The 25,892-nt window shown below is 43.1% G+C and overlaps 1 protein-coding gene across 1 annotated transcript; it reads left to right on the top strand.

Moving 5' to 3' along the window:
• The first annotated feature begins 300 nt into the window (after positions 1-300).
• LOC147233182 (glycerol kinase-like) lies at positions 301-25,664 on the top strand. Its single transcript, XM_086147747.1, has 20 exons — positions 301-475; positions 3,068-3,141; positions 3,240-3,346; positions 3,423-3,500; positions 5,474-5,553; positions 5,684-5,821; positions 5,934-6,043; positions 6,138-6,204; positions 12,443-12,478; positions 13,077-13,144; positions 13,237-13,279; positions 13,379-13,459; positions 14,258-14,336; positions 14,431-14,527; positions 14,922-15,006; positions 15,835-15,955; positions 17,109-17,252; positions 17,336-17,431; positions 18,261-18,320; positions 18,402-25,664. Exons 1-19 carry the CDS (start codon positions 422-424, stop codon positions 18,317-18,319), a joined length of 1,617 nt encoding a protein of 538 aa, XP_086003873.1. The 5' UTR covers positions 301-421; the 3' UTR covers position 18,320; positions 18,402-25,664.
• The last annotated feature ends 228 nt before the right edge of the window (positions 25,665-25,892 follow it).

Genomic DNA, 25,892 nt, shown 5'->3' on the forward strand with positions numbered 1-25,892 from the left:
CATATGTATATTTGTTTATACTGTACATGTTCAATTTAAAAATAAATAAAAAAATAAAATAAAAAAATGAAAAAAAATAGCAGAAAAATAACCAGTTTGTGGGGCCGCGCGCGCTGCTGCGTCAATTCCTATCACCGGCGCGGGCTCACGCCCTGATTGGCCGGTTGATCGGCGGGCGTCGGCCACGTCCTGTCCAATCAGACGAGGGGGCTCGCTCGCCCTCCGCTCACGAGGCATGTGAGCGGTGCCCTCTTAAGCCCCGCCCCCTCCTGAAAGCTCCCATCCGCGAGCGGGGCGGAATCAGACGCGTGCGCAGAGCTGAGTGACGGCCGGCTCCGGTCAACTTGTTGCTGCTTTTCGTTTTCGAATAAGATACTAGTTTTACTTTTTGTTAAAATAAAATAAAATAAAAACAGGAAGTATGGACCCGCTTGTTGGCGCCATCGACCAGGGCACGAGTTCCACTAGGTTCCTGGTGAGTAGCGTGGCGCGGTCGAGCTTCGTTCACAGCTGCTTCACGGGGGAGGGGGAGGGGGAGAGGGGGTCCGTGGAAAATACTGGAGTTTCAATTGAAGATCGTCAACGCGGCTCAAGACCACGTGACTAACCCCCCACCAATTAATGAGATTTGTTTATAAGATTTGAGTGATAGGTTTCCCAAATCATAATCATCATAATTAGTTATTAGGTTATAATCATACCAAATTATAATCATAATAAATAGTTATTTTATAATCGTCATTATTATTATTATTATCATTATTACTATTATTACATTCCTAAAAGATGTCTGAATAAAAATACTATTTTATTTCGAAACACTCAAAGTAGAATTCAGTGATAACTTTGCATCCAGGCCATACATTCAGAAATTAATGAAGAAATATTTACTTAAATGATAAATATTAATTAATAAGAGTGTGTGTATGGCTGGCAGCGGGAGAAATGCACCTGGTAGAAAATGAATTTAAGTATTTGACATACTTCTTGTCTGAAAAAGTTTGGTGTTTCAATTTTTTATAGATTTATTTATTTATGAATTAATTAAATAATTTAAAAAATCATTTTGAAAAATTGCCTTTGTTTTTTTTATTGTTGTATTCAGTCTGGTTTCACACTTCCTCTTTTTCTCGCAAAGATTTATTCATTTTGTAATTGGTCATCCTAGTAGTTGTGCAACAAACTATGGCCTCAGTGACCTTTGAATCGCTTTTTAAACTTAACAGCACCGTTCAACTTGAATTTCAGTAAAGGCGGAACATCACTGTTTTCATCGCTCGTTTGTCAGTCTTATCATGTTGTAAAATAATAATTTCCAAATTACGAGGGTTGAATTAAGGTTATCTTCAGCTATTTAATGCGATGATGTTCATTTAGTTTTTATTGAACCTTTCAACCGCACAGGTCAGGGACGTGTCTTATATCTGAAAGCTTCAAGTCCACCAGACACTTATATTGCTTTTGGATCAGCAAATAGAAGGGTTGGGTTTGGGTTTAGATTTCAACATAACTTTTCATGATTGCATGTAAATTATATATTATTATATAGATATGTGAACTTTTCCGTGCGAGCTTTAAGTTATCATGTTGCTTTATTATTTTATTTATTTATTTATTTATTTTTGACAAATAAGTGAAATGTGTGATGATCCCTGCCGGAAGCAAGTAGGTCAGCCGGATGATTCCGAGTTTGGCAGGAGACAGGAGGCAGGAAATGGCGGCGGCATTTCTGTGCCGCTTGGTAAAAAAAAAAAAAAGGCTGCGTTGGTGTAGAAACGCGTTTAAAAAATAAAGCATGGCCTGGATTGAGCTCCAAGGCTCGAAGCCCCGGCAGACGAAAATTAATAATCATCAATAAATTATTAATAACATTATTAATTTGATTGAAAATTGATCAGCAGGTTTGTGCAACAGGAAAGAACAAGCAGGTTCTGGTCGTCCCTGTTTTTCTATCTCAGGGTCACCTGAGAACACCAAGGTCACGAGGGGCAGGAGTTTTATTTTAATAGAAGGTAAACTTTAACCCACATGTTAAAGGTGGTGTTTGAGGTTGGCAGGGCGTGCGCGCGCGCACACACACACACACACACACACACACACACACACACACACACACACAGAGACACAGAGTAACTACACTTTGGTCTCGAGTCGCAGTTTTAGGATTGTAAGAAATGCACGTCGTGTAAACGCAAGGTGGACATTTCCCTTTACTTAAAGCGTCAGCATCTTCTTGTGATGCATTTCTGACGTAAAACTGACATTTAAATAAGCAATCGTAAGAATGAAAGGTCCCTGGAATTTAAGCCAAGTCAGAAATGATCCTATAAACAGTAATAACTATGCTTTTTTTAATACTCATTACTATTGTAATAGCAATATAACAACAACAATGTCCAATATAATTTTTCTAACCATTGAATTTATTCTTGTTACTGATAGTAAAGAAAAGCATAAAGTACAAAGAGCTCTTGCAAGGGTTAGTGTCTTGTATCCTGAAGGTCCCATGGTTGGAGTTTGCATGTTCGTGTTAAAAAAAAATCGCAAAGTAGGATCATCGGAGACCCTAAATTGCCCTGATTGAATGATATGATATTGAGTGACTGGTTGAACGTCTCTATATGTGGCCCTGCGATCGAATGGCGACTGGTCCAAGGTGAACCCCACCTCTCGCCCAATGAAAGCTGGGATAAGTTCCAGCATCTTAATGACCTTGGGTCCAGGATAAGCGGTGTAGATAATATATGAATGTCTTGCAACAAGTTGTGAACTTGCTGTTGGTCCCTCTACACAAAAATCACCCTATTATATTGTTATTACTGTGTTATAGACATGTTATAACTGGTTGCTCTTGCTACTGAAGTGGGATGGGAGGAGGGGGTTGCACTACACGAAGTTGATCCTATTACCAAAGCAGAAGAAATGCTGACTTCTGCTTGCTGCGCGTCCCCCCACCTTTTTAATCCCACCCGCAGAATCTTATGAGAAAGCCTGCGTTTGCATCACCCGTGCTAGCAAACAATTCAGATTATAATGTCTTCCTTCCAATCTTTCTTTTCCTCCGCAGGTGTTCAACGCCAGGACGGCCGAGCTGATCAGTCACCACCAAGTAGAAATTGAGCAGAGTTTCCCCAAGGAGGGGTGAGTTAACCCCGTTCCCAGGAACGCCGATAAATATTCACCCACTTCTTCCGAACGCCGGGTTTCTTGTTTTCTGAGAGCGTGCATTCCTCCGTCAGCTGGGTGGAGGAGGACCCCGTGGAGATAATACGCTCCGTCTACGAGTGCATGGAGAGAACGTGCGAGGAGCTCCGCAGGCTCCACATCGACATCAGTAACATCAGAGGTGGGGACGGCGTCCGCCCGACTCGCCGGCGCGTCCGCCGCCGTTTGACCGACTGTCCTGGATGCTGTCTTCCCAGCGGTGGGTGTGACCAATCAGCGGGAGACGACGGTGGTGTGGGACAAAGAGACCGGAGAGCCGCTCTATAACGCTATCGGTAGGTGTATTTCACCAGCTGGATTTTCGTCAATCATTCATCCGTTATCCGGATAGCTCATCCTCCCCAGGATCACATCAGATCCCATTCCAGCTGTCATTGGCCAAGAAACGGGGTTCACCCTCGAAAAAGTCGATCATAGGGCACGAAACCAGTCATCATCTCACGTCATATAAGAGATATATATATAGAGACATACAATGTCACATAGAGATATACACCATACACTATTCACCCTGTCATTCACATGTCATATAAGAACATATAACATTCACCCTCTCATTCATGCATCATATAAAGACAAATGACATTCACTCCATCATTCAAACGTTATATAGAGACATATAACCATTCACGCCGTAATTCACGTCATATAGAGATCCATTCATCCTGTCATCCACATATCGTATAGAGATACACATTCACCCTCTCATTCAGACGTTATATGTAGATATATAACCATTATGTATCCCATTCACTCATCATATAGACGCATGAGATCTCTCACCCTCTCATTCACATGTAATATAAGAGAGATACAATCATTCACTCTGGCAGTCACGTGTCATATAAGGACATATAACATTCACGCCCTCATTCATAGAAACAGACGACCATTCAATCCGTCATTCAAACATTATTTTGCGTTCAGTGTTCAAAGCATGTGAAACAGTCATCTAGACCAGTGTTTCCCAACCTTTTTTGAGCCACATATTTTACATTAGAAAAATCACACGGCACACCACCAAATAAATATGTCAAAAACATTTTTTAACGAATTAGAATGAAACCGTAGTCTCAATTTACTTAGTGTGAAATCTAATATATCTAATATCTGTAGATTTGTCAAGTTGCAATGCAAATTTCCCACTGATGTGCAACTTTTCAAAACACTTTTTTTGCAATGTCTGAAGACATGTCATCAATATGTCTGAAAATTGTATTATTTGAGAGAACTCGGGCTAATTCTTTATCAACGCCAGAGCCGAGCATTTCTTCTACAATGATTTGCCGGCAAGTGGTATTAATTTTTTGCCACAGTGTGTGGCTGTTTGGATTTAGAGATGAGTTCAGCAACTTTGTAGCAAGCTTTCGCCGCTTTCTCACTCGTCTTGGTAGTTTTCAACAATGCTGCCTGTTTGTTTACGCAGATACGAGTACTTTTTATTTTAAAAATGTATCACGCAAAGCATCACTTATCACTCTGATACACAGATGCACAGGTTAATTCACTACCCGTTGCCATCGAAAGGGCACGCTGCCCACATAGACATAGGAAGACACATTACTTGCGTTGAATAAATTATTTTCGCAATATCAGGTGAAAGTGGGTATTTTTCCACGGCACACTTATGTGCCGCGGCACAGTTGTTGGGAAACACTGATCTAGACATCTAACCATTCATATCCCATATAGAGACAAAAAATAAGATCGGCTAACTGGTTATAAGCTAAGCTCCGCCCCTATCCCTAACGCAGCCTGGGATTGGTTAATCCTGATGTCCTCAGGTGTCACTTCAGCTGGAGTCGCTTACCTGGTTGAACAGGATAGAAAATAAATGAATGATGATTGAATATGATCTTTAAAATTGTTGCACAATTAACTTTTCATCAGTTGTGGTGAGATGATCCAAATAGAAACACAAAACTGATTCAGCATTTTTATCTGTGATAAATGTTTTTGTGTGCATTTGTGTACACGCATGCCTGCTCCAGCCATGACTGATGTATCCTTTACGACTATGGTGTTTTCCCCTGAGGTGCGATATTAGTGTGTGTGTGTATGTGTGTGTGTGTGTGTGAGTGAGTGTTGCCGCCGGAGAACAACTCAGCAGAACCAGTTCTACGAGTTCCTACAGCTCCCTGGCTGCAGGCAATTTTTTTGACAGTTATTTTTTAGAAATGCATGATAACAGGGATGTTCTTTGCGCACTTGTCTCACCCCTGTGCGCACTAACTCACACCGTGCACAGTTTGGCTGGACTTGCGCACGCAGTCGACAGTGGAGCGGCTCATCAACAAAGCTCCCGGCCGAAACAAGAACCACCTCAAGGTGTGATTCACCTTTTTATTTAAAATACTCAGAAATACTACTCCACGCAATGCATATACTATACTATTAAAACTACATCCGACCACACAATATTCACGCTATACTTTCTGATGTGTCCTCGTCTCGCCAGCACAAGACAGGCCTCCCCATCAGCACCTACTTCAGTGCGGTGAAGCTGCGCTGGCTGCTAGACAACGTGGACAAAGTACGGCAGGCCGTGCAGAGCGGGCGCGCTGCCTTCGGCACCGTGGACTCCTGGGTCATCTGGGTGGGTTTGCAGGACGCCGCTCTGACCCCGCAGGGCCACACGGTGCTAATAATGAGTTTTTCTCATGTTTGTTTTACAATCACACACACACACACACACATGTCACAACCAGTGTCTGACGGGGGGCAAAAACGGAGGGGCGCACATCACCGACGTCTCCAACGCCAGCCGCACCATGCTCTTCAACATACACACCATGGACTGGGACGCGGAGCTCTGCAGGTAAACACACACACACACATACACACACACACACACATTTTAATGTCACTGTAGGGCCTCAGAGATGTAACTCCCGTGTTTCCCTCACTCTTAGGTACTTTGACATCCCAATGGAAATCCTTCCCGAGGTCAAAAGCTCGTCTGAAATATACGGGAGGATCGTAAGTTCATTTCCTGATAGCAGATCTGTGTGTTTGCATGTGTGTGTGTGTGCGCGCGCGTACACTTCTCTCGTGACACAATCCCACAGAGCAGCTGATCGTCTGCTGACGGCCAGGAAGCGGTGAATGTTTTTCCTCATTTGTGTTTTTTTTTTTTTTTTAAGAGAATGAATAAATAGATGTATTTGAATCACACAATGCGCCTAGAAAGACACACACACATAAACAAAGTCACACACTGATGGCGACAGCAGTCAGCAAGCGGCTACCCAGACCGCTGGCACCGAAAGACACTTTACCATGCAGAAGGCAGGGCGGGAGCTGGGAATTGAACCACGAATCTTCCGATTAGCAGTTAATGACATTTCCCGTGTGTCACATGACTCTCAGACGGGGCTCAGACGTGCCATGGAAAACGTGGCGAAAAATGACAGATTTATTTTCAATTCATGGAAAACATGGAAATGAGAAGAAAAAAATCCCAGAAAATTGTTTCTTATTATTTTCTAATATTCATATATGATATTATATGTAACTTAATTTATTTATGTATTTATCATACTGCGCTGTGCATCTGCTTCAAGCAGCAGTGAGTCACATGAATGTGCGAATGGCTGATTGAATAATTAGGTCTCTAAATTATGTGTGAATATATGTCTTTATATATCATGTGAATGACAGAGTGAATTTTTATATAGTATGTCTAAATGAATTGTAAGTGAGACAATGAATGGTTGCACGACAGAGTGAATGTTGTATGTCTCTATGATGTATAAATGAGAGTGAATTGTAGTATGTATTTATATGTGAACGTGGGAACACATGGTTTTATGTCTCTATATGATGCGTAAATGAGAGAGTGAAGGATTGTTAGTTTCTATATGTTGCTTAAATCTCTATATGTTGCCACTTCGATCGAGCAGTCCCGGGTGAACCCTCTCGCTCAATGATTTTTGGGAAAGGCTCCAACACCCCTGCAACCCTGAGTGCAAGATAAGCAGTATAGATCAGCAGTTCCCAATCTTTATTGTACCAGGGACCAGTTTTGTGAATGAAAATGTTTCCACAGACAGGTTAGAGCAGACCTGGGAATTTTACAGCCCGCAGGCCACATCTGGCCCGTTTCTCTTTTTTATCCGCCCGCCAAACAATTTTTGAGAGACAATTTTAATAAGACAACAATTTTCTCTAAATATTTTGTGTAGTATTTTCAATCAATATTGGATTGAGAAAAACTCCTTATTTTTTCCTTTTGTTTACTTTTGTACGGATGATTGCATATTGAATATTGTCAGCACATTTATATGATCGTGAATGATTTTCAAGTTGAAATATAATGCCGAAACATTTAAACCACAATTTTCATTTTGTTCAATTTACTTGATACCTAGTTGGCCCGCGCATAAAAAATTAAATAAGAATTGTGGCCCGCCAGCCAAAACAATTGGGTTAGAGGCACAGGGGTTCAAATAATAAAACCTTTTGTTAGTTCATAATATTTAATCTGAACACAATGATTACACTTTATATTAGGCAATGACAATAATTTTTCACTATAATAAAAAAATAAAAATAAAGTTTTGAAGGTTTCATAGCTTCATTTGCCAGCTGTTAACCGCAAATAATGCATAGCGGGTGCAGAGCTGGTGTATTACCTGTTGAATGAACCCGCGACTTACTAAACTGTGGTCTCATCCTTTTACTAATTTCCTCCCGAAAAAGCTCTCCGGTCACTTTTGTTTCTGGCTCATATCTTTCAAGGGCTAGCTTGGGATAGCCGAGGTGTGAAATGGCAAAGAGTAAAGTGCGGCAGGAAGGCAAAACTATTTGTACCAAGAAAGATTTTGTCTGTGGACTGGTACCAAATGATCCGCGGATGGGGGGGTTGGGGGACCCTGGTATAAATGACGAATTCATTTATTAGTTAATCTAATCTGGTTTCATGAAAATTGAGAAAGAAATTGTTGGAACTGCTTCTTTAAGGTTCCCCCATCTGATATATTGGATTTGGTTGTGGCTCAGTTAGTAGAGCCGGCGCTTCTCCAATTGGTGGTTGGCGGATTCGATCGCCAGCCCCTCCTGTCTGCATTGGGCAAGACACAGATCCCCAGCGCTGTCCCCATCAATGCATGAACAAGTGATGGAAGCGACATATAGGTAGACCTTGAACCATTTCCCACCGTAACCCTACACCCCAGGCTGTGCCGGTAGAGAATTCTCTCACACAACCGAGTCTCAGACGGTGGCTGACCACCGGCGTTATCTTTATTTGTCGAAATGTTCTTATCTCTTGTCCGCAACTCGACCTCTTAGGGAACGACGCAATATGTGGAACATGACCTTTGCCCTCGACGCGGGTTGCTTGTCCAAAAATGCCCCTTCAAAGTCGCTTGTGATTATTTTGGCTCTTCCGCCAGTAACATCTTTTATCATCTGCCCAAAAATAATCTAAAAGCATCACTGAAAAGAGATAAGAAATAAAGATGACGTAACCCCCACCCAATGTGACACCTTGGGCGAGATTTTTTATGGTGCCCCCCCTCCTTCGGCGATTTACGTACACAAAAAAATCAAATTGGGTTGTCTTTACACTACTCTCCCTCATGTATAGCATCATCCAATTAACCTGTGCTTAGAAATGACAAGTAAATGCAAAAGAATCTGAAATTCAATATAAATACCCTTACCACAAAATAAAAAATACTATAAATATTGAATAAAAAAAAATAATGAGGAAAGATAGGGGAGAGACTAACTATATTATGGTACTATCATATGTAGCAATATTAATTGGGCATTTCTCTACATTTGAATCAATGTCATCTAGACAATTATATTGACATGAATATTTTTTCCTGAGTTGCCTTTGACTCCAATGACAGTGTTTCCCACTGAGATCAATGTAAAACCCATTGATCCATTCTCCAGCCCCAAAAACAAACTGCACTCTTGAAACTTTTTTCGAAAAAAACACAAAAAGGAATTAAAGATTAGACCTTAATTATTGCTGTTCTTCAGGTGTTCTTTCTCTTCTTGCCAGCACTTGTACTCGGCCTTTCTTTCACAAAAATTATCATGCAAAAATAAAGCCTTCTCACATATGAGGCCCTTGCTAATGCTATCTGCTAACACTATCTCCAGCTAACTGTCTTTCATTGATCCAAACTAACAATAAATTTGCTTGTAAACTTACTCGTCCCTTTAGCCACATGCACCGCCTTTGGCGCATTGTTGTTCTTCAGGATTGTACAGATGGTTGACTTAGCCGTGCCGTGGTGCTCTGAGAGATCTGTAACGTCTACACCAGGGGTGTCAAACTCATTTCTCATCGTGGGCCACGTACGGCCTAGGTAGATGTCAAGTGGGCCGGACCATTAAAATAATAGCATATTCAACAATAAATAACCAAAATATCATGTCTTTCCTCTGTTTTGGTGTAAAGAAGTACAAGGACATTAGAAAATCTTGGAATTTAATGACCAATCCCTTTACAAAACATTTCATGAAACACCTCATATTTCCTCAGACAAAAGTGCGATATACTTCTATCATTCACATGTATGAATTGCAATCATGTGATCATGAGATCCCACTGATCGTACAAAGGCACAAAACTTTAACAAGTAATTGGTATTGAAAAATATAGTAATGCACTTTAAGATTAAATGAGACTTATAAAGAAAGGGATTTTTAAACCATTTACACATGTGCATATAAAATCTAAATTGAATCCCTGCCTACACCCTCCAAACTAAAAAGGGTGCTATTAAATGTGTAAGGATTGGAGTATTCACCTGCCCCGTAAATGTGTAAACTTCATCCATGAAACATGCATACTCATACAAAACATACTGAAAATGTATGGAGTTGCATAAACAGTAGAATTCCATGATACTAGTTTGTAGTGAAGCTGGTGACTTAACTTTAAATTGCACATATTCGCTAGCAATTAGCTAGCTGGCTTTTACCGCTGCTTCACTGATTTCTCGGCTATCGGTGAAAGTGGACGCTGTTTCCTCAGACCCGCCAGCAATTCGTTGATCTTATCTCTTCTCAGTTGTCTTTACAAGCTGTCATATTTTTCGCTCTGATGAGTCTCGTAGCGGCGCCGTATATTTTATTCCTTAAATACCGCAACTTGTTGCAAACACGCTAAGCACAAAGGTTGACGTAGTCCATTTTTCTTTGAAAATTCTACACTTTTTAAGTACTTTTCTCTGTTTTGATAACGACATTTTGGCTAATGAGGGCGTAGCTGGGAGTTAGAGAACAGGGTAGAAACAACGTCATAACAAGCAGCAGGTGGTGCATTGATGACGTCTGCTGATTGGTCCGTCTCAGTGATGCGGATTGTTGTCTACTCTGACCAAAATAGTGCGCCTCCTAGCGGAAAATTCTCGAATTGCACTTAATTAAAAAAAAATAAATCCTTGTCTTTTAAGCATTTTTTCACTTTCAAATTATCCTGCGGGCCTGGTTGAATCCCCTTGCGGGCCGGTTCCGGCCCGCGGGCCGTATGTTTGACACCCCTGGTCTACACACATGTTTACATGCTCACATGTTTAGCTATTATTTCCTTCCTCAGATAGACTGTAACCTTTTTGCGAGTTATAATGAGAGCTAGCTTACTAAATAAACAATGGATGATGTAAACAGCGCAGACTAGCACCCACGACTGCCGCTATGCTACAACACCACAATGCAGAAAAGCCTTGAATTTTTTTGTGTTTGTGCACCAAGGGCTTATTAACAGCTCGATTCGAAATCTAATCGAAAACTCTGTTCGTGGACCGTTTTGTTCGTGATTAAGGGCGTTCAGAAGCCCAGGTTGTGCTGTATTGTCTAATGGGCCAGTTAGCTTCAGCCAAAAGGACATCTTGACAAGGTGCTGGTGTGGAGCTTAGCAGGGTTTTGACAAGAGCAAAGAAAAGTCTCAGAGCTCAAAGTGGACGGCCTTCTGTCTCGACCAGGCGGGATAGAAAAAGAGAGTGAGCGAGAGGGAAAGCAAGAGTGTGATAGATTGATTGCACAAATGATCTGATCTTAATATGAACAACGGTGCTAACATGCTAATTAGCTAGTAGCTAATATGATACTGTAGCGAGTCACGAATGTTGGGGTTAATGTTGATGCTTGTTTTCTGTGTGATTTTGGGCTTGCTGGGAATTTTGTGGGTGTGGTTTGGGGTGCAAGGAATTTTGTTTTATTTTTTACCTGGAATTGAGCCGGAACAGTTAGTTCTATTGCAGGCTTGTGTGGCGTGGCTCTGGCCAACAACAGCTATTGCTTATTAAACGGACGTTTAATCAACCAGATGTTTTCCCAGACTAAAACGCTAGAATACAATAGCCCTTTATAGGTTTTATAGCTTTAGCTATTGCTTTTTATAGCTCCAAAGCTTTAATATTCATGAAATTACTAATGATGGGTGCCCAGCAGGACTGCTGCAGTAGATTAACCCATGCCCCCCTGGGAACCTGTGAAATAATAGAGCCAAGGGACTCGGTAGAAGATAGTTAAAAATCATTGTACTTAAGTCCTTACAGCCTTGACTTGTTACTTAGACACTTTATAGTTTTATTTTTATTTCTTATTCTCCCCCCTTTTTTTATACTGTTTACACAATTTCCTACTATTATTTATTATTGTTATGTTTTACTTGAAACTCTGGCACAATTTCCTTTGGAATAAATAAAGTTGTTCTTATTCTTATTTTTATTCTTACTTATGAAGAGACGTGAGTTCAGACAGGATAGGAGGAGCGAGAGAATGAGAAAAATGCATCATGGGATAGCGATATGGCAACATAACTGGAGGCTATCCTGGCAATAACTACTAGTTTTCTTGTTTTAAGCCTGTTCTTAAACAAAGAGTTGTGTGTATGTGGGGGGGGGGGGGGGGGGGCTCATGTTCCTGGATTTTGGAGGAAAAAAGAAAACGAAAAGAGAGGCCGGAATGAGCCACTGCAACCATTTTCTAAAGGTTTTTGTGTGTATTACGTGTCAGGTGTTTCAATGACCTGATGTGAAAGCTTCCCTTCCACCACTTCAACTACTAATACCACTACAGCTACTACTACCCCTAGAATACTATCAACAGCCGCATAAGTATTTCACTGTTATTTCTTGTTGTATTTTGATATGAGGTTCTGGTTCAAATCATTACATAACAGTTTCATGCAGTCATTATTGCAAATCGTTAACATGTGTGTGTGTGTGTGTGTGTTTTGTTCCTCCAGGGATCAAGCTGCCTCGCAGGAGTTCCCATCTCCGGGGTAATGAAGATCTCTTTCGTCTTACGTAACAAAAGTGTTCAGAGAATGGTCACACACAGTATGCACTCACTGATAATCTTGTCTGGTTATTGAATTTCACTTATTTATGTTTGCTTATTTATTTAAAAAAGAAATTCTGCTTGGTTATTAGTTTCTTCCAAAAAAATATAATGTTTTTTTTCTTGCATGTTTTTTGGTAAACACATAAAGATTTTTAGCCCAATTTTTTTCTTCTTTTTTTGTATTTTTTTTCTCAAAATGAATCTTATTTCTTGCAGATGTTTTATTCTAAAGGAGTGCATAAATCTTTGCTTTTGGAAGAAATGAAAAAAATAAATGTATAAACACATGAAAGCAATTAAGGGTAAATAGGATCAAATGTTAAAAATTAGCAATAATACCAGCGTTCTCTTCTTTATTTTGAAATCCACAATTTTAATTGGCAGCTGTTTTACATCCTGTTGAAGCTGACTTTTATTTTAAAAGGTCAAACATTTAGTTTTATTTCTCAAAAGGATTTTACATATCAGCTGGTTAAAGCTGGAAAACTCGCATTTAAAAACCGAACCACCCAAGCATCTCTGACTTTTCCTTTCAGTGTCTCGGCGACCAGTCGGCTGCTCTGGTCGGTCAGATGTGCTTCGAGGAAGGCCAGGCCAAAAACACGTGAGGCGCCATTTTCCTAATTGTTTTTTTGCCTTCTCGGTCACACGGTTTGGTGTTTGCGTGGCAACCTCACGGTTGGTGATGGTGTGCAGGTACGGAACCGGCTGCTTCTTGCTCAGAAATACAGGGACCAAGGTGAGGACGACAGCCACTTTTTTTTTTTTATTTAAGAGCAGCCTTTTTTGTCCGCTATTTCCTCCTCCTTATGTTTTTGTCCCCCCCCTTGGTTTTCAGCCTGTCATGTCAGAACACGGCCTGCTGACTACAGTCGCTTACAAGCTGGGTAAAGACAAGGCCCCCTGTTATGCTCTGGAGGTGCGTGAACATCCTGAAATGAATGAGTGACTCACCTGACCTGGTGTCTCACTGTAGATCACAATGTCATCAGCAAACGTCATGGTCTGTGGACATTCTTGTCCAACCTCATCCGTTAGCCTGTCCATCGTCACTACAAGCAAGAAGGGGCTCATGCTGATCCCTGATCTAATCCCATCTCCACCTTGAACTTCTGTCACACCTACAGCACACCTCAGCACTGCCTCACAGCTAGCATACATGTCCTGCACCAGTCTAACATACTCACCTGCCACCCCAGAATTTCTCATACCATACTAGAGTTCTTCTCTTGGCACCCTGTTGTATGCTTTTTCTAGGTCTACGAAGGCACAATTCAGCTCCCTGTGACCTTGTCTGAACTTCTCTACAAGCAGTCTTAAAGCACATTCTGCATCTGTTGTACTCTTTCTAGGCATGAAAGCATACTGTGACTCACAAATGCTGACTTCTGCTCTCAGTCTAGTTTCCACTACTCTTTCCTATAACTTCATCGTATGGCTCATACTCAATCTCTGATGATTTTCAAAAAGGCTCAAATCCATAAGGATTTTTCTTGTTGACATCAAGGCAAATTTAGGGTCCTTATTAGTGTCTCGTGAAATTTTTGGAGACAATTAGGTTAGGTTGAGGATAGAAATCACTTTGGTGAAAGAAGTTAAGCGTTTGGCTCAAGCATTGTCAAATTATAAAAGCTTAGGCTTCCTGCGTATTAGTTTTGATGTGGTGTGTGTGATTGTCGTTCTGGGCAATGATGTTTCTGGTCCTTGTCGCCCACAGGGTTCAGTGGCCATTGCCGGCGCCGTTGTCCGCTGGCTAAGGGACAACATGGGCATCGTGAAGACCTCCGCTGAGATTGGTGCTCAATCTCTCTAGGTTTTTTTTCTTCCCCTCCTCATGTAATCTAGACAACATTTGTTTTGAATGACCATTGTTCCCTTCTATCACGGCAGAGAAATTGGCTGCCGCAGCGGGGACATCTTATGGTTGCTACTTCGTGCCGGCATTCTCCGGACTCTATGCCCCCTACTGGGAGCCCAGTGCCAGAGGGTGAGACGGCGATGAAATCCGAGCCCGACACCTGTCAATGTTACGCTTTTTATGATTAGCAACTGTTACCTCCTCAATCTGGGACACTAAAATCATTATTCTATCAGTTAGCGCACCCGACACGAGCACTTGTTTCCAACTATGGGGCTGTTCTGTTCTGAATAGATGTATGTCTCTATGTGACGAGTCAATAGTTATACGTCTCTTTATGTGACTCTCGATTGGCAAAGGGGCCAGCTTGAGCCCCGTCTCTCGCCCAATGACGTCTTGGATAGGATCCAGCCCTCCTGTGATTTTTACTGCAGGAAAAGCGACATAGAGAATGAATGAATGAATGAATTATTCCCAGTTATGGCGTGTCCACGATGACTGTCTCCTCCCTCATGTCTCCCAGCATCATCTGCGGACTCACCCAGTTCACCAACAAAAACCACCTGGCCTTCGCAGCCCTGGAGGCCGTCTGCTTCCAGACCAGAGAGGTCGGTGTCACCGTTTGACGATACATCCATATATATAAATGTACACATATACATACACACACCCACATATATATATATATACTGCTCAAAAAAATAAAGGGAACACTTGAACAACACAATGTAGCTCCAAGTCAAACACACTTCTGTGAAATCATAGTGTCCACTCAGGAAGCGACACAGATTCATTTTGACTTGTTTTAAGGACATTACATCAAAGTTGGATCAGCCTGGAGTTTGTTTTTACACTTTAATTTTGAGTGTGATTCCTAATGAGACCTCCATGGGTTGATACAATTGATTTCCATTGATCATTTTTGTGTGATTTTGTTGTCAGCACATTCAACTGTGTAAAGAGCAAAGTATTTCATAAGAATATTTCATTCATTTAGATCTAGGATGTGTTTTTTAAGTGTTCCCTTTATTTTTTTGAGCAGTGTATATATATATACATATATATGTATGTATATATGTACACATATATATATGTATATATATATGTACACACACATATTTATGTGTGTACACATATACATACACTCACCCACACATATATATATATATATATGTATGTATATATCTTTATATATCTTATATATCTATATATATCTTTTTTAAATTATTTTTGCTTATAGAAAATATACTTCTGCTACAGGAAGCTAAATTGACAATTTGAGCCCTTTTAAATTTTATCCTTATCTCGAGGTTCGTGATTGTTTTTTATCTCTCATTTTCAAACCCCGTGCCATTTTATCGCGATAAGTAATCAGATGCTACCTGTAGGGAAATACACTGATGGTTCCCTGTGGTGTGCCCATATTTGTGTCACAGATCCTGGACGCCATGAACCAGGACAGCGGCGTGCCTCTGCTGCAGCTGCAGGTGGACGGGGGGATGACCACCAACCGGCTGCTGATGCAGCTGCAGGCTGATATCCTGTGCATGCCCGTGGGTAAGCTGCTTTTTATCCTCAAGCAGCTCATGGGATGGGACACTAGTGTGTCATGTAAACACCAGTGACCTGAACCGGAATCTGAACTTTATCCCCCTTTCTGACGGGGGAAAAAAAACAAAATATCAAGATGTTTTTTTACCAGGATTCCAGTTACCATAGTAATATACCGGGATCTCTGCCTAGCTGGGAAAATCACATGTCAAATATACCAAATTAATTTTATTTTTATAAGCAATTTAGCTGCAGTTATTGAAATAGCATGAAAATGAATTATATGTATTTTGCTTTCCCCATTTAAATTTTGTTTTGAAAAATATCCCACATAATTTTTACCTCTTGTTCTTCTTCTCCTTTTGGTTTTTCCCTTCATCGGTCGCTACAGCGAATCAACTTTCTCCATCTAACCCTATTCTCTGTATCCTCCTCTCTCACACCAACTACCTTCATATCCTCTCTCACTACGTCCCTGAATCTTCTCTTTGGCCAAATCATTTTTGATGCTTAATCAAAATAATTTCTAGATAATTTCTCACTGATTCTAAAGGGGACTGGCCGTTGATTTGGTTGAATATATATGATAATTACAAAAGAGGTGATTTGCCTTTTAGCTTCCAAACAGATGGTAATTTAACAATAAAAATAAAAAAATCTGAGATGTAGCACAGAAGAAAATCATCATATAGCAATATATTCTAAATAATAATACATTTTGTTTAAGGTGTCTTACCCAGCACTCAAGGACATACTCGGTATTCAATATTCAAAAATATAGATTTAAAAGAAACAATGAAAATAAAAACGATAACCAAAATGGTAAATTTTTTTCTTCTCGTTTTTTATATATAGTCACCCTCGAAAAATAATGGCCTATGTCATTTTTTCAGATTTTTCAGAAAACACAAAACACTGATCCATTTGTCAAGCTCTTGAAATTGGCAATTTCAGCATCATGAGGAGAAAAACATTTTTGTAAAAAAAATGACTTAGGCGATTATTTTAAGAGGGTGACGATATGCATAATCACATACATACACACATACTATATGTATGTATAAATACATACATACATATATAATCTATAATAAGAGGTGACAGCAGGTAAACAAGTCACTATTTTATTGTCTGTTGTTTTCTCTCGCCGCCGCTCCAGTGAAGCCCTCCATGTCGGAGACCACCGCTCTGGGTGCCGCTATGGCGGCGGGGGCGGCAGAGGGTGTGGGGGTGTGGAGCCTGAGCTCCAAGGACCGCCCTCACATCACCTGGGAGAAGTTCCATCCCCAAATCAACTGTGACGGTGAGAAAATCGCCGCCGATCCCCTCGAGGCCGTCTGAGCAGCATCTGATGCCGTTCTCTGACGTGACTCTTCTCGTCTCAAGAGAGCGAGTTCCGCTACGGACGCTGGAAAAAGGCCGTCCGGAAATCGATGAACTGGGAGACGACGGACATAAACGAGACCAGCTGCGACACAAATGGTGAGAAACACTCAGCGTAAAGGTTTTTCTCCTGCGTTGAAAATAATGAAAAAACAGATTTAACAGTGTAAAAATTTGCTTTATTATTTCGGAAAAATTAGCAGCTAAATAATGACTCATGTCCAAGAAATTACCTGAAGGTAAAATTGAAAATGAGCAATTACAGAAATGTTTCTTTGTGTACTTTATTTTGAAATGCTTTTGCTATTTCAGCTTAATCCATTTTACTTCCTGTTAGGAAGAACAGCCTTTTATTTTGAAGGATGTCATCAGAAAGGCTTGCATGTGATACAGTAACTTGACTATAGGGGACTTACATGCCACGGAAAAATGCACAGATAAAATTGACTTGATTGTGCAAGTCTATTTTGCAAATAAAAAAAGTTTTTCGATGTTTCGCAGCATTGGTAGATGTATTATGCTCATATGCTGGGAAAGATTTCTTTCATTTCGCATTTTTTATGTTTTTTCAAATGTAATTTTACAACCATCGTTTCAACTTTGTTTGCTACACGGCAAACTTCCAGGTACTGACTTGAAAAATAAGCAAGAATCGAGATGAAAATCTGCATCGTAGTTGAGAACTCTGTCCATTTTGGGAGCTAAAACCCAGTCGTTTACATAAAAGTGGATAAAAATGGAGCTAAACAACTTGCATGAAATGAAACGCAATGAGCTACGTTTGTATAACTACGAAATAGATATCACGACACATTTATTTGTATTTAACAAGCAAAAAAAACTTTAATGTTTGTATATTACAAGAGAAATGTCGTGCCTTTTGTCTTGAATGTGAAGGATTCTATCCATATAGTCTCTCTGCCTGCAGGTGTGGGGTCAAAGGTCATCAGCACCCCGTCGGGCATCTCCACCGAGGTGGATCACTAAGGTCAGGCTTGTGGTGCTTGTGCGTATGTGTGCCTTCCTGCACTGTGCATGTGACAAAAACAGATTTTTTTTTTTTTTTAAGACTTTAAGGAACCAGGAAGCGGGCAAATTTGGTAATTTTTTGTACCTTCCAAGATGTCTGGCCGCAGACTCTCCTGCTGACGCCGAACAGCGAAATGTCCGGCGTTTACTTTTACCGGTGCTAACCTGCTAGCGGTGGCTTTGGAGCAACAAGGACAAAGAGCAGCGAGCGGGAGCAGGAATTGGACACTATGGAGCTCAATATTTATTGCGGTATCTTGAAAAAAAGACTTTTTTAATCTTAAGTTTACGTTTGTATTCATCGTAAAGCAGGGTGATCTCGACTAACTGGATTTTGTAATTGATGTCATTTTAAATATTATACTTATATACTGTATGATAAATCGAATGCTGTGGGAATGTTAAGGGATGAATTAGCGGTTGCTAATTTTTGTACTTCGTAATTTTGGAAGCATATAGATGCGCTCCTATAAAAAGTATCAAAATTCAAATTTGGATTGGCAATCCCAAGCGGCACAGGAAGGTGATGTCAGATTCTGATCTTCTTTCACAACTTGTCTGGGCACTTCAATACGGCACACACTCAGCTGTTTCCCTGCTAGCTTATATCTGATACTCCCGACAACCCCCCTTCCAGACACCACCACATCCAGATTTTTTGTTAACAGATAATCAAAAACAAATCTGTATAGGCAGGGGTAACACAAATATATAAAAATGTATAGCTAAAGTACTTTCTGTGCACATATTGTTACGCTTGGCTCCCAGGAGGACAGAGACAGGATCGTAGATGGTTTAATAAGTGGTTAGTCAGGGACGTCATACACAGGTGAGGTAGAAGACAACGCCAACTTCTCATAGCGACGAGATCAGACAAGGTCTGCAATTTTGGGTCTGCTTTTATACTTCTGGCCTAATTAGCGGGATTGCTCCCTGGTGTGACGTGTTAACCAGGTGCGGCGGACAGTACCCCCGCACAGCGGCGGCGTAGAGCGGTGGGCTCTGGCCCACACCCTCTCACTCTCCCTGAACCACTGATCGACTTCTGAGGATTCCCTGTCCAGGGAAACATGGGTGGTTGGTAGCCAAGCATGCACTGGAAAGGCGTCAGCCCACTGGTTGGCTGCTGGAGGGAATTCTGAGCGTATTCTGCCCAGGGAAGGAATTGACTCCAGTTTGCAGGGTGGCGAGGACAGTAAGTGCTGAGGTAGCGGCATACCTCTTGGATTTTGCATTCTGTTTGTCCATTGGTCTGGGGATGGTAACCAGACAACAAGCTCACTGTCACCCCCAGCAGGCGAAGGAAGGCTCTCCAATTTCCTTCAGGATTAATAAAGTTGTTCTCATCTCAATACCTGGATATGAATTGAGGTCCTCGATCAGAGACGATGTCCTCCGGCAGTCCAAAGTTCCGGAAGACCTGGTTGAAGAGGGCTTCTGTTGTAGGGACTCCCCTCATGGGGGATCAACTTGCATCCCTTGCAGGGGGGAAGGTCTGTGGCATAATCGATGCAGAGATGGGACCAGGGTCTATTTGGGACGGGTAAAGGTTCCAGTTTCCCTGCTCTTAGGTGACAAGGCGTTTTCGCCCTGGCACAATCGGGGCATCTGCGGACGTCTCGACATTCCTGGCCACCAATATTTGTCTCGAAGCAGGTTCTGTGTTGCACTCATTCCTGGAGTTGAGTGTGCAGAGGTGAGGAGAGATTTCTGGATGGTTTGCAGTACGAGCGGCCGGAGTGTTGGGTGGTGCGGGGTCGGACACTGATGCTTCCCGGATTTCTTCATCCAGGCTCCACGAGCACACTGTTTGGCAGAATTTTCTCAGGTTCTTCCGGGGCGTTTTCTGGGGAGTGAATTCGTGACAGAGCGTCGGCTCGCCCATTGAGAGTGCCAGGGCGATATCGGATGTTGCACTGAAATCGGGTGAAGAAGAGGGCCCAGCTAGCTTGGCGGGGGTTTAACCTCTTGGCTTGGCACAGGTACCGCAAGTTCTTGTGGTCAGTTAGCACCGTGAAAGGGTATTTCGCTCCCTCAAGCCAGTGGCGCCACTCTTCCAAAGCCAGCTTGATGGCCAGGAGCTCTATTGCCAATATCATAATTGCTCTCTGCTGAGCACATCCTCTTTGAAAAGAAGGCACAGGGCTGGAGTCGGGCCGGCTTTCGATGTGGCTGGGACAGGATGGCTCCCACCCCGGTGGTCGAAGCGTCAACCTCCACCATGAAGGGAAGATCTGGGTCCGGGTGGTGCAGCAGAGGAGCGGTCATGAAGGCCTTCTTGAGCTCCTGGAAGGTTCGTGTGGCGGTTGGGTTCCATTGAAGGTGTTTTGGTTTGCCATGCAACAGGGAGGTGAGCGGCGTAGCCAGTTGGCTGAAGTTCTCTATGAACCGTCGATAGAAGTTAGCGAACCCCAGAAACCTCTGGAGTTGCTTGATGGTCTGGGGTTGAGGCCATGAGTGGACGGCACTGACCTTGTCTCCATCCATACTCACTCCCTGTGGATGGAGATGGTAGCTGAGGAACTGTACGGTGGTCTGGTGGAACAGACGTGTCTCTGCCTTGAAGAACAGTTGGTGTTCGAAACCTGGTGAATGTGACTGGACAGATCAGGGGGTCATCTATATAGACCACAAATTTTTGGAGGAAGTCCCTGAATATCTCGTTCATGAAGCCTTGGAACACAGAGGGGGCATTGGCTAGGCCATATGGCATGACCTTGTATTCCCAGTGACCAGAGGGGGTTACAAAGGCCGGTTTCCACTCAGTGAGGATGCTGGCGCTCTTGGCTGCCGCTTCCCGCTCTCAAACCAACCAAAGACAAATCTCTCTATAGTTACGGTTCTCCAACCAACTAACCAAAGTCTAATCGCTCTATAGCTACTGTTTCGGTCTCTCCACCAATCTACCTGGATCTCACAACCTCGACATCTCCCCTGGACTGCATGTGTGCTGCTGCTGGACTTACCTCCTGTCGGACGCTGGACCGGCTGAAAGGTGCAACCATCGGGAGTAACCACCACTGCTGCCTGGGTACGGCTCACCTGGACAATCCCCGGCGCCGCTCCAACTGCCAGTTGGACCTGAGCAGGCTGGCCGGCTACCCTCTCAAAACGCCGATCCCGACGGCGCCTAGCAAGACGGCATTTCCATAGGCCGAAATATGCTTGCTCCTCCATCTCTCCCTCCACCAGCAACTATCTCCGACATCCAGCACCTGTCTCCTCACAGCCCCGGGTATGACAGCTACACACCGAAGCAACTCCTCCAGCTCGTCCCTAAACTACCCGCCCCCCCACGACACTCCTCGCCACACTCCGTAATCATGGACTTCTTAGTCGACCCCGCTACATTCACCGTGGCTCCCGTCGCAACTTTTCATACGACCTTACAAACAGAAAATTAAATTCCAACGCTATTGACACAGCACAGCTCACAAACCAGACCCAAGCCTCTTCCCAGAGTCATCACAACAAACCGCGCCATCAGAACACTTCCCGCGTGAACTATTTAAACCTCCGTCAAATTCCAACTTCTGCCCCTTCCACTTCACAACAAAAGTCAATAAGAATCGCTCTCTTCAATACAAGATCCCTCAACAATAAAAGCCTCATATTAAATGATTTCGTCGCAGATAAACTGGACCTTCTGTGTCGAAATGAAACATTGCAAAAACCCCAGGATTATTTCTCTCTCAACCAAACCCCCCCCACTGGATACTCTTACCTGGACAAACCACACACTGAGGGCAGAAGAGGAGGCATTGCTGCAATTTTCCACAAGGATCTCCAACCTCGCATACTCCCCATCCCTTCTGCCCCTTCTTTTGAACACCTGACTTCTTAAACTACCTGGACCCAAACCACTCACAGAACAAGGGGATATTAATGCACAATTCATTTCGTGCACCGTAAAAAAAAAAAATAAATCATATTTTATTTTTTACTAAAGGGTGCGGTGAAGGAGCATATGAAACTGGTGGGGTTTGGTGCCTCCAACAAGGTTAAGAACCACTGCACTAATCCATGCATTTATCACCTCCAGACTTGACTACTGCAATAGTATCCTATATGGCCTCCCCTCTAATGCTCTTCAAAAACTGCAAGATGTCCAAAACTCTGCTGCCCGACTACTTACCCGCTCCCCTTCCAGAACGCATCACCCCCATCCTCTGTCAACTTCACTGGCTGCCCATCAAACACCACATCCACTTCAAGATCCTCCTCACCACCTACAAAGCCCTCAACAACCTCGCCCCCCCATATCTCACCGACCTTCTACGTCGCCACTCTCCAGCACGTCGTCTTCGCTCCTCTGATTCAAACCTCCTCACTCCAATCTCTAAGTCCAAGTACCGCATCCTGGGAGACAGAGCCTTCGCCACCCCACCCTCTGGAACTCCCTCCCCCCAGCCATCCGAGAGTCAAACTCACTGTCTTCCTTTAAACACAACCTCAAGACCCACCTCTTCCAAATCACCTACAGCTCTTCCCACTAACTATTTGTATGTTCTATGTCTTCTGTCATCAACTTGTAAAGCGTCTTTGTGTACCTTGGAAAGCGCTATAGTCCTCCGGTAGTCCACACGGGGCCTTAACCCTCCATCCTTCTTTGCGAGGCCGCAGGGGATTTCCGACGGTCGGATATAGCCCTGGTGCAGGGATTCCTTTATATAGGTCTCCAGAGCCGCCTGTTCTAGGAGAGAGAGGGTAGATCTTTCTGTTCGGCAGAGGATGGCCTGGAAGTAGATCGATCGCACAGTCCCCGGGACGATGTGGAGGCAGCGCTGTGGCTCATTGGGGACTGAAGACGTCCTGAAAACCAGCATACTGAGAAGGGATCTGGGCCCGGTGGTCTGGCTTGGGGCTTTCCACTGATGTGGCGTTGAGGCACTACTCTCATTAGAGGGAGCTGGGGAAAAAAATTGCTCCTCAGTGGCCCAGGAAACAGGAGGCTCATCCGCAATCAACCAAGGTCTGCCTAACACCAGATCCATCTGTGACTCCTCCAGGACATGAAACGAAATGTTCTCCACATGTAGAACCCCATTCTAAGCTGAAGGGAGGAGGTTTGTGTGTTGATGTGCCTGGGAGATAGAGGTTTTCCCCATCACTGATCGTACGATGAAGGAGGGGGAACTTGTAGCTGTCGGCAGAGTGCACCGGAGATGAAGTTCCCCGCCAAGCCGGAGTGCATGCACAAGGTGGGTGGAGTTAGACGCACCAAGCTGGACTGGGATAGTCAATGGAGTTAAATAGATGTTAGAAGTCACAGCGCCCACCTGGCATTTTGGAGGTCTCGTGGGGCAGTGTGATACCCGGTGATCCTTATCGCCACAGTAGAGGCAGTTGTCTACGCGTCGGCGTCTCTCGGTGGTTGATATTCGGAGGGCATCCACCTTCATGGCCTCTTCTGCTTGCTCCCGGATGGCCCTGTGGCCGTGGTAGACCTTCCCAGGCCAGAAAAAAGGCCTCTCTCCGGTACGACACTCGGATGGCAAGCTGGATGAACCTCTCCAACCCCATGGTGTCATCATACGCCACCAAGTGGAGGCGCAGGGAGGTGTTCAGGCCTTGTCAAACCTTGGCCAGTAGGGCTGGCGCATTCCATCCACTGGCGGCTGCTAGCATCCGGAACTGTAGGGCGTACTCCGCGATGGACCCTTTCCCCTGGCGGAGGTTGAAAAGTTGACCCTGAAGCGAGGAATCCCCCTCTGGCAGGCTGAAGGCTTCTAGGAAGTGCTCCATGAAGCTCTGCGCCATCGCGGTCACCGGGCCAGGGGTATTCCATATCGCTTCAGCCCACTGGAGTGCCTTACCCGACAGGAGGGAGATGATGTAGGCAATCTTGGACTTCTCAGCGGAGAACCGCGTGGGCTGCATCTCAAACATCAGCGAGCATTGCAACAGAAAGCCCTTACAACTTTCTGGGGAGCCGGAGTAGGTGGCCGGGCTAGCCATGGGGGCCGCACGGATGACCTGATGAAGCGTGGAAGAGCTTGTGGGCTCCATACCAGGTCTGATCTTCTGTTACACTTGGTTCCCAGGAGAACAGACACAGGATCGTAGATGGTTTAATAAGTGGTTAGTCAGGGCCGTCATGCACATGTGAGGTAGAAGACACCGCCAACTTCTCATAGCAATGAGTTTGGGTCCGCTTTTATACTTCTGGCCTAATTAGCGGGATTGCTCCCTGGTGTGGCGTGTTCACCAGGTGCGGCAGATCCTTGCCTTGATTGCTGTGCAGCTTGCCCGGGGACCTGATGAGTCATGACACGTATACACATACATACAAATATTAAACACATTTTTCCAAAATAAAGCTTTTTCTACCATTGGCTCGTGAGGTCCATTTAAAGTGGTGTTGTAAAAAGACTTTAAAGTTTGCTGTTAGTCCGTTTTCCCAAAAGTATAACAAGTTGTACAAAAAAATGAAGTCCTTTTCCTTGGTGCGGGCTACAAAGTAAAGAAAAATGTCCTTATCTTGCAGCTCCAGCGAGACTCCAGTTTCCCTCTTGATAAAGGCTAATACATTTGACCAGAATATTTGAGTACAAGCAATAATAAAATAAATGTACAATAGATTCTTCATGTATTCTACAGAAATCACAAGTGTCACCAATATCAATTTTAAATCTTTCCAATGTTTTTTTGCTTTGTATGTGAGTTTGTAAGATATTTCCTAGATCTTAATGCTTTGACAGAATTTATTACTAATCAGCCATATTTAAGTCCAATCTAACCACCACATTCCAGTTGTCGCAGGACCGGGAAGAGGCTAGCTCGGGCAAAATAGTTGATAACGGCGTCTGTTAGGGCAGAGTGTTCAATACAGCTCAAGAATCTGCTCAGGTCTGTCACAGCATCCGATTCAGAAGTTGTCTGCAATTCCATCTGGTCATATAATTGTATGATTTGCTGGACAACATTAGGAGGTGCCATGCTAACAAGTCTGAGTGGTCAGCTAGCAGGTAAACAGCTGAGTTGGTGTTGTATTCTAGTGCCTGAAAGAAGCGCCGTTTGGGTTTGCGAACCCAAATACAATTTTGGTACATTTTTTGTGCGGCGGGACATGAAAATGAAAATGCAGTTTGCTCATTTTAGTTATAAGTCAAATTATGCTGCTACATTCTGAAAATGAAAAGGCATTTTGTTAATGCATTTTTTTTTTTTCAAATTGCAAGTTGATAACATTTTGCTGGGGTATGTTTTGAAAATTAAATATTAAATGTATTTTACTTTTTAATTCTGTGACAGAATGAGCAGTCTGGAAGAAGAAAATAAAAATGCACTTTGGATTACTTATTACTCATTTTGGTTTTGAGTCAAAATATGCTACCCCATTCTGACACTATTGTCTTTTCATGTCAGCGAGGCATAGTTATGGTTTATTAAAGTGAAAATCGATAAACCAAAGAGAAAATAACCAATATTTCATGCCTCTCGGGTCTCTGGTAGTCATATAATCAGCAGGCGCTATTGTCTCTGGTCATGTGTAGCTGAGGCAGTAGAGAAACAAGTACACATGTTGAAG

The sequence above is a fragment of the Fistularia commersonii genome, chromosome 6, assembly GCF_037954325.1.
Source record: "Fistularia commersonii isolate RoL2024-O1a breed Wild chromosome 6, RoL_Fcom_v1.0, whole genome shotgun sequence".
Lineage (NCBI taxonomy): Eukaryota > Metazoa > Chordata > Actinopteri > Syngnathiformes > Fistulariidae > Fistularia > Fistularia commersonii.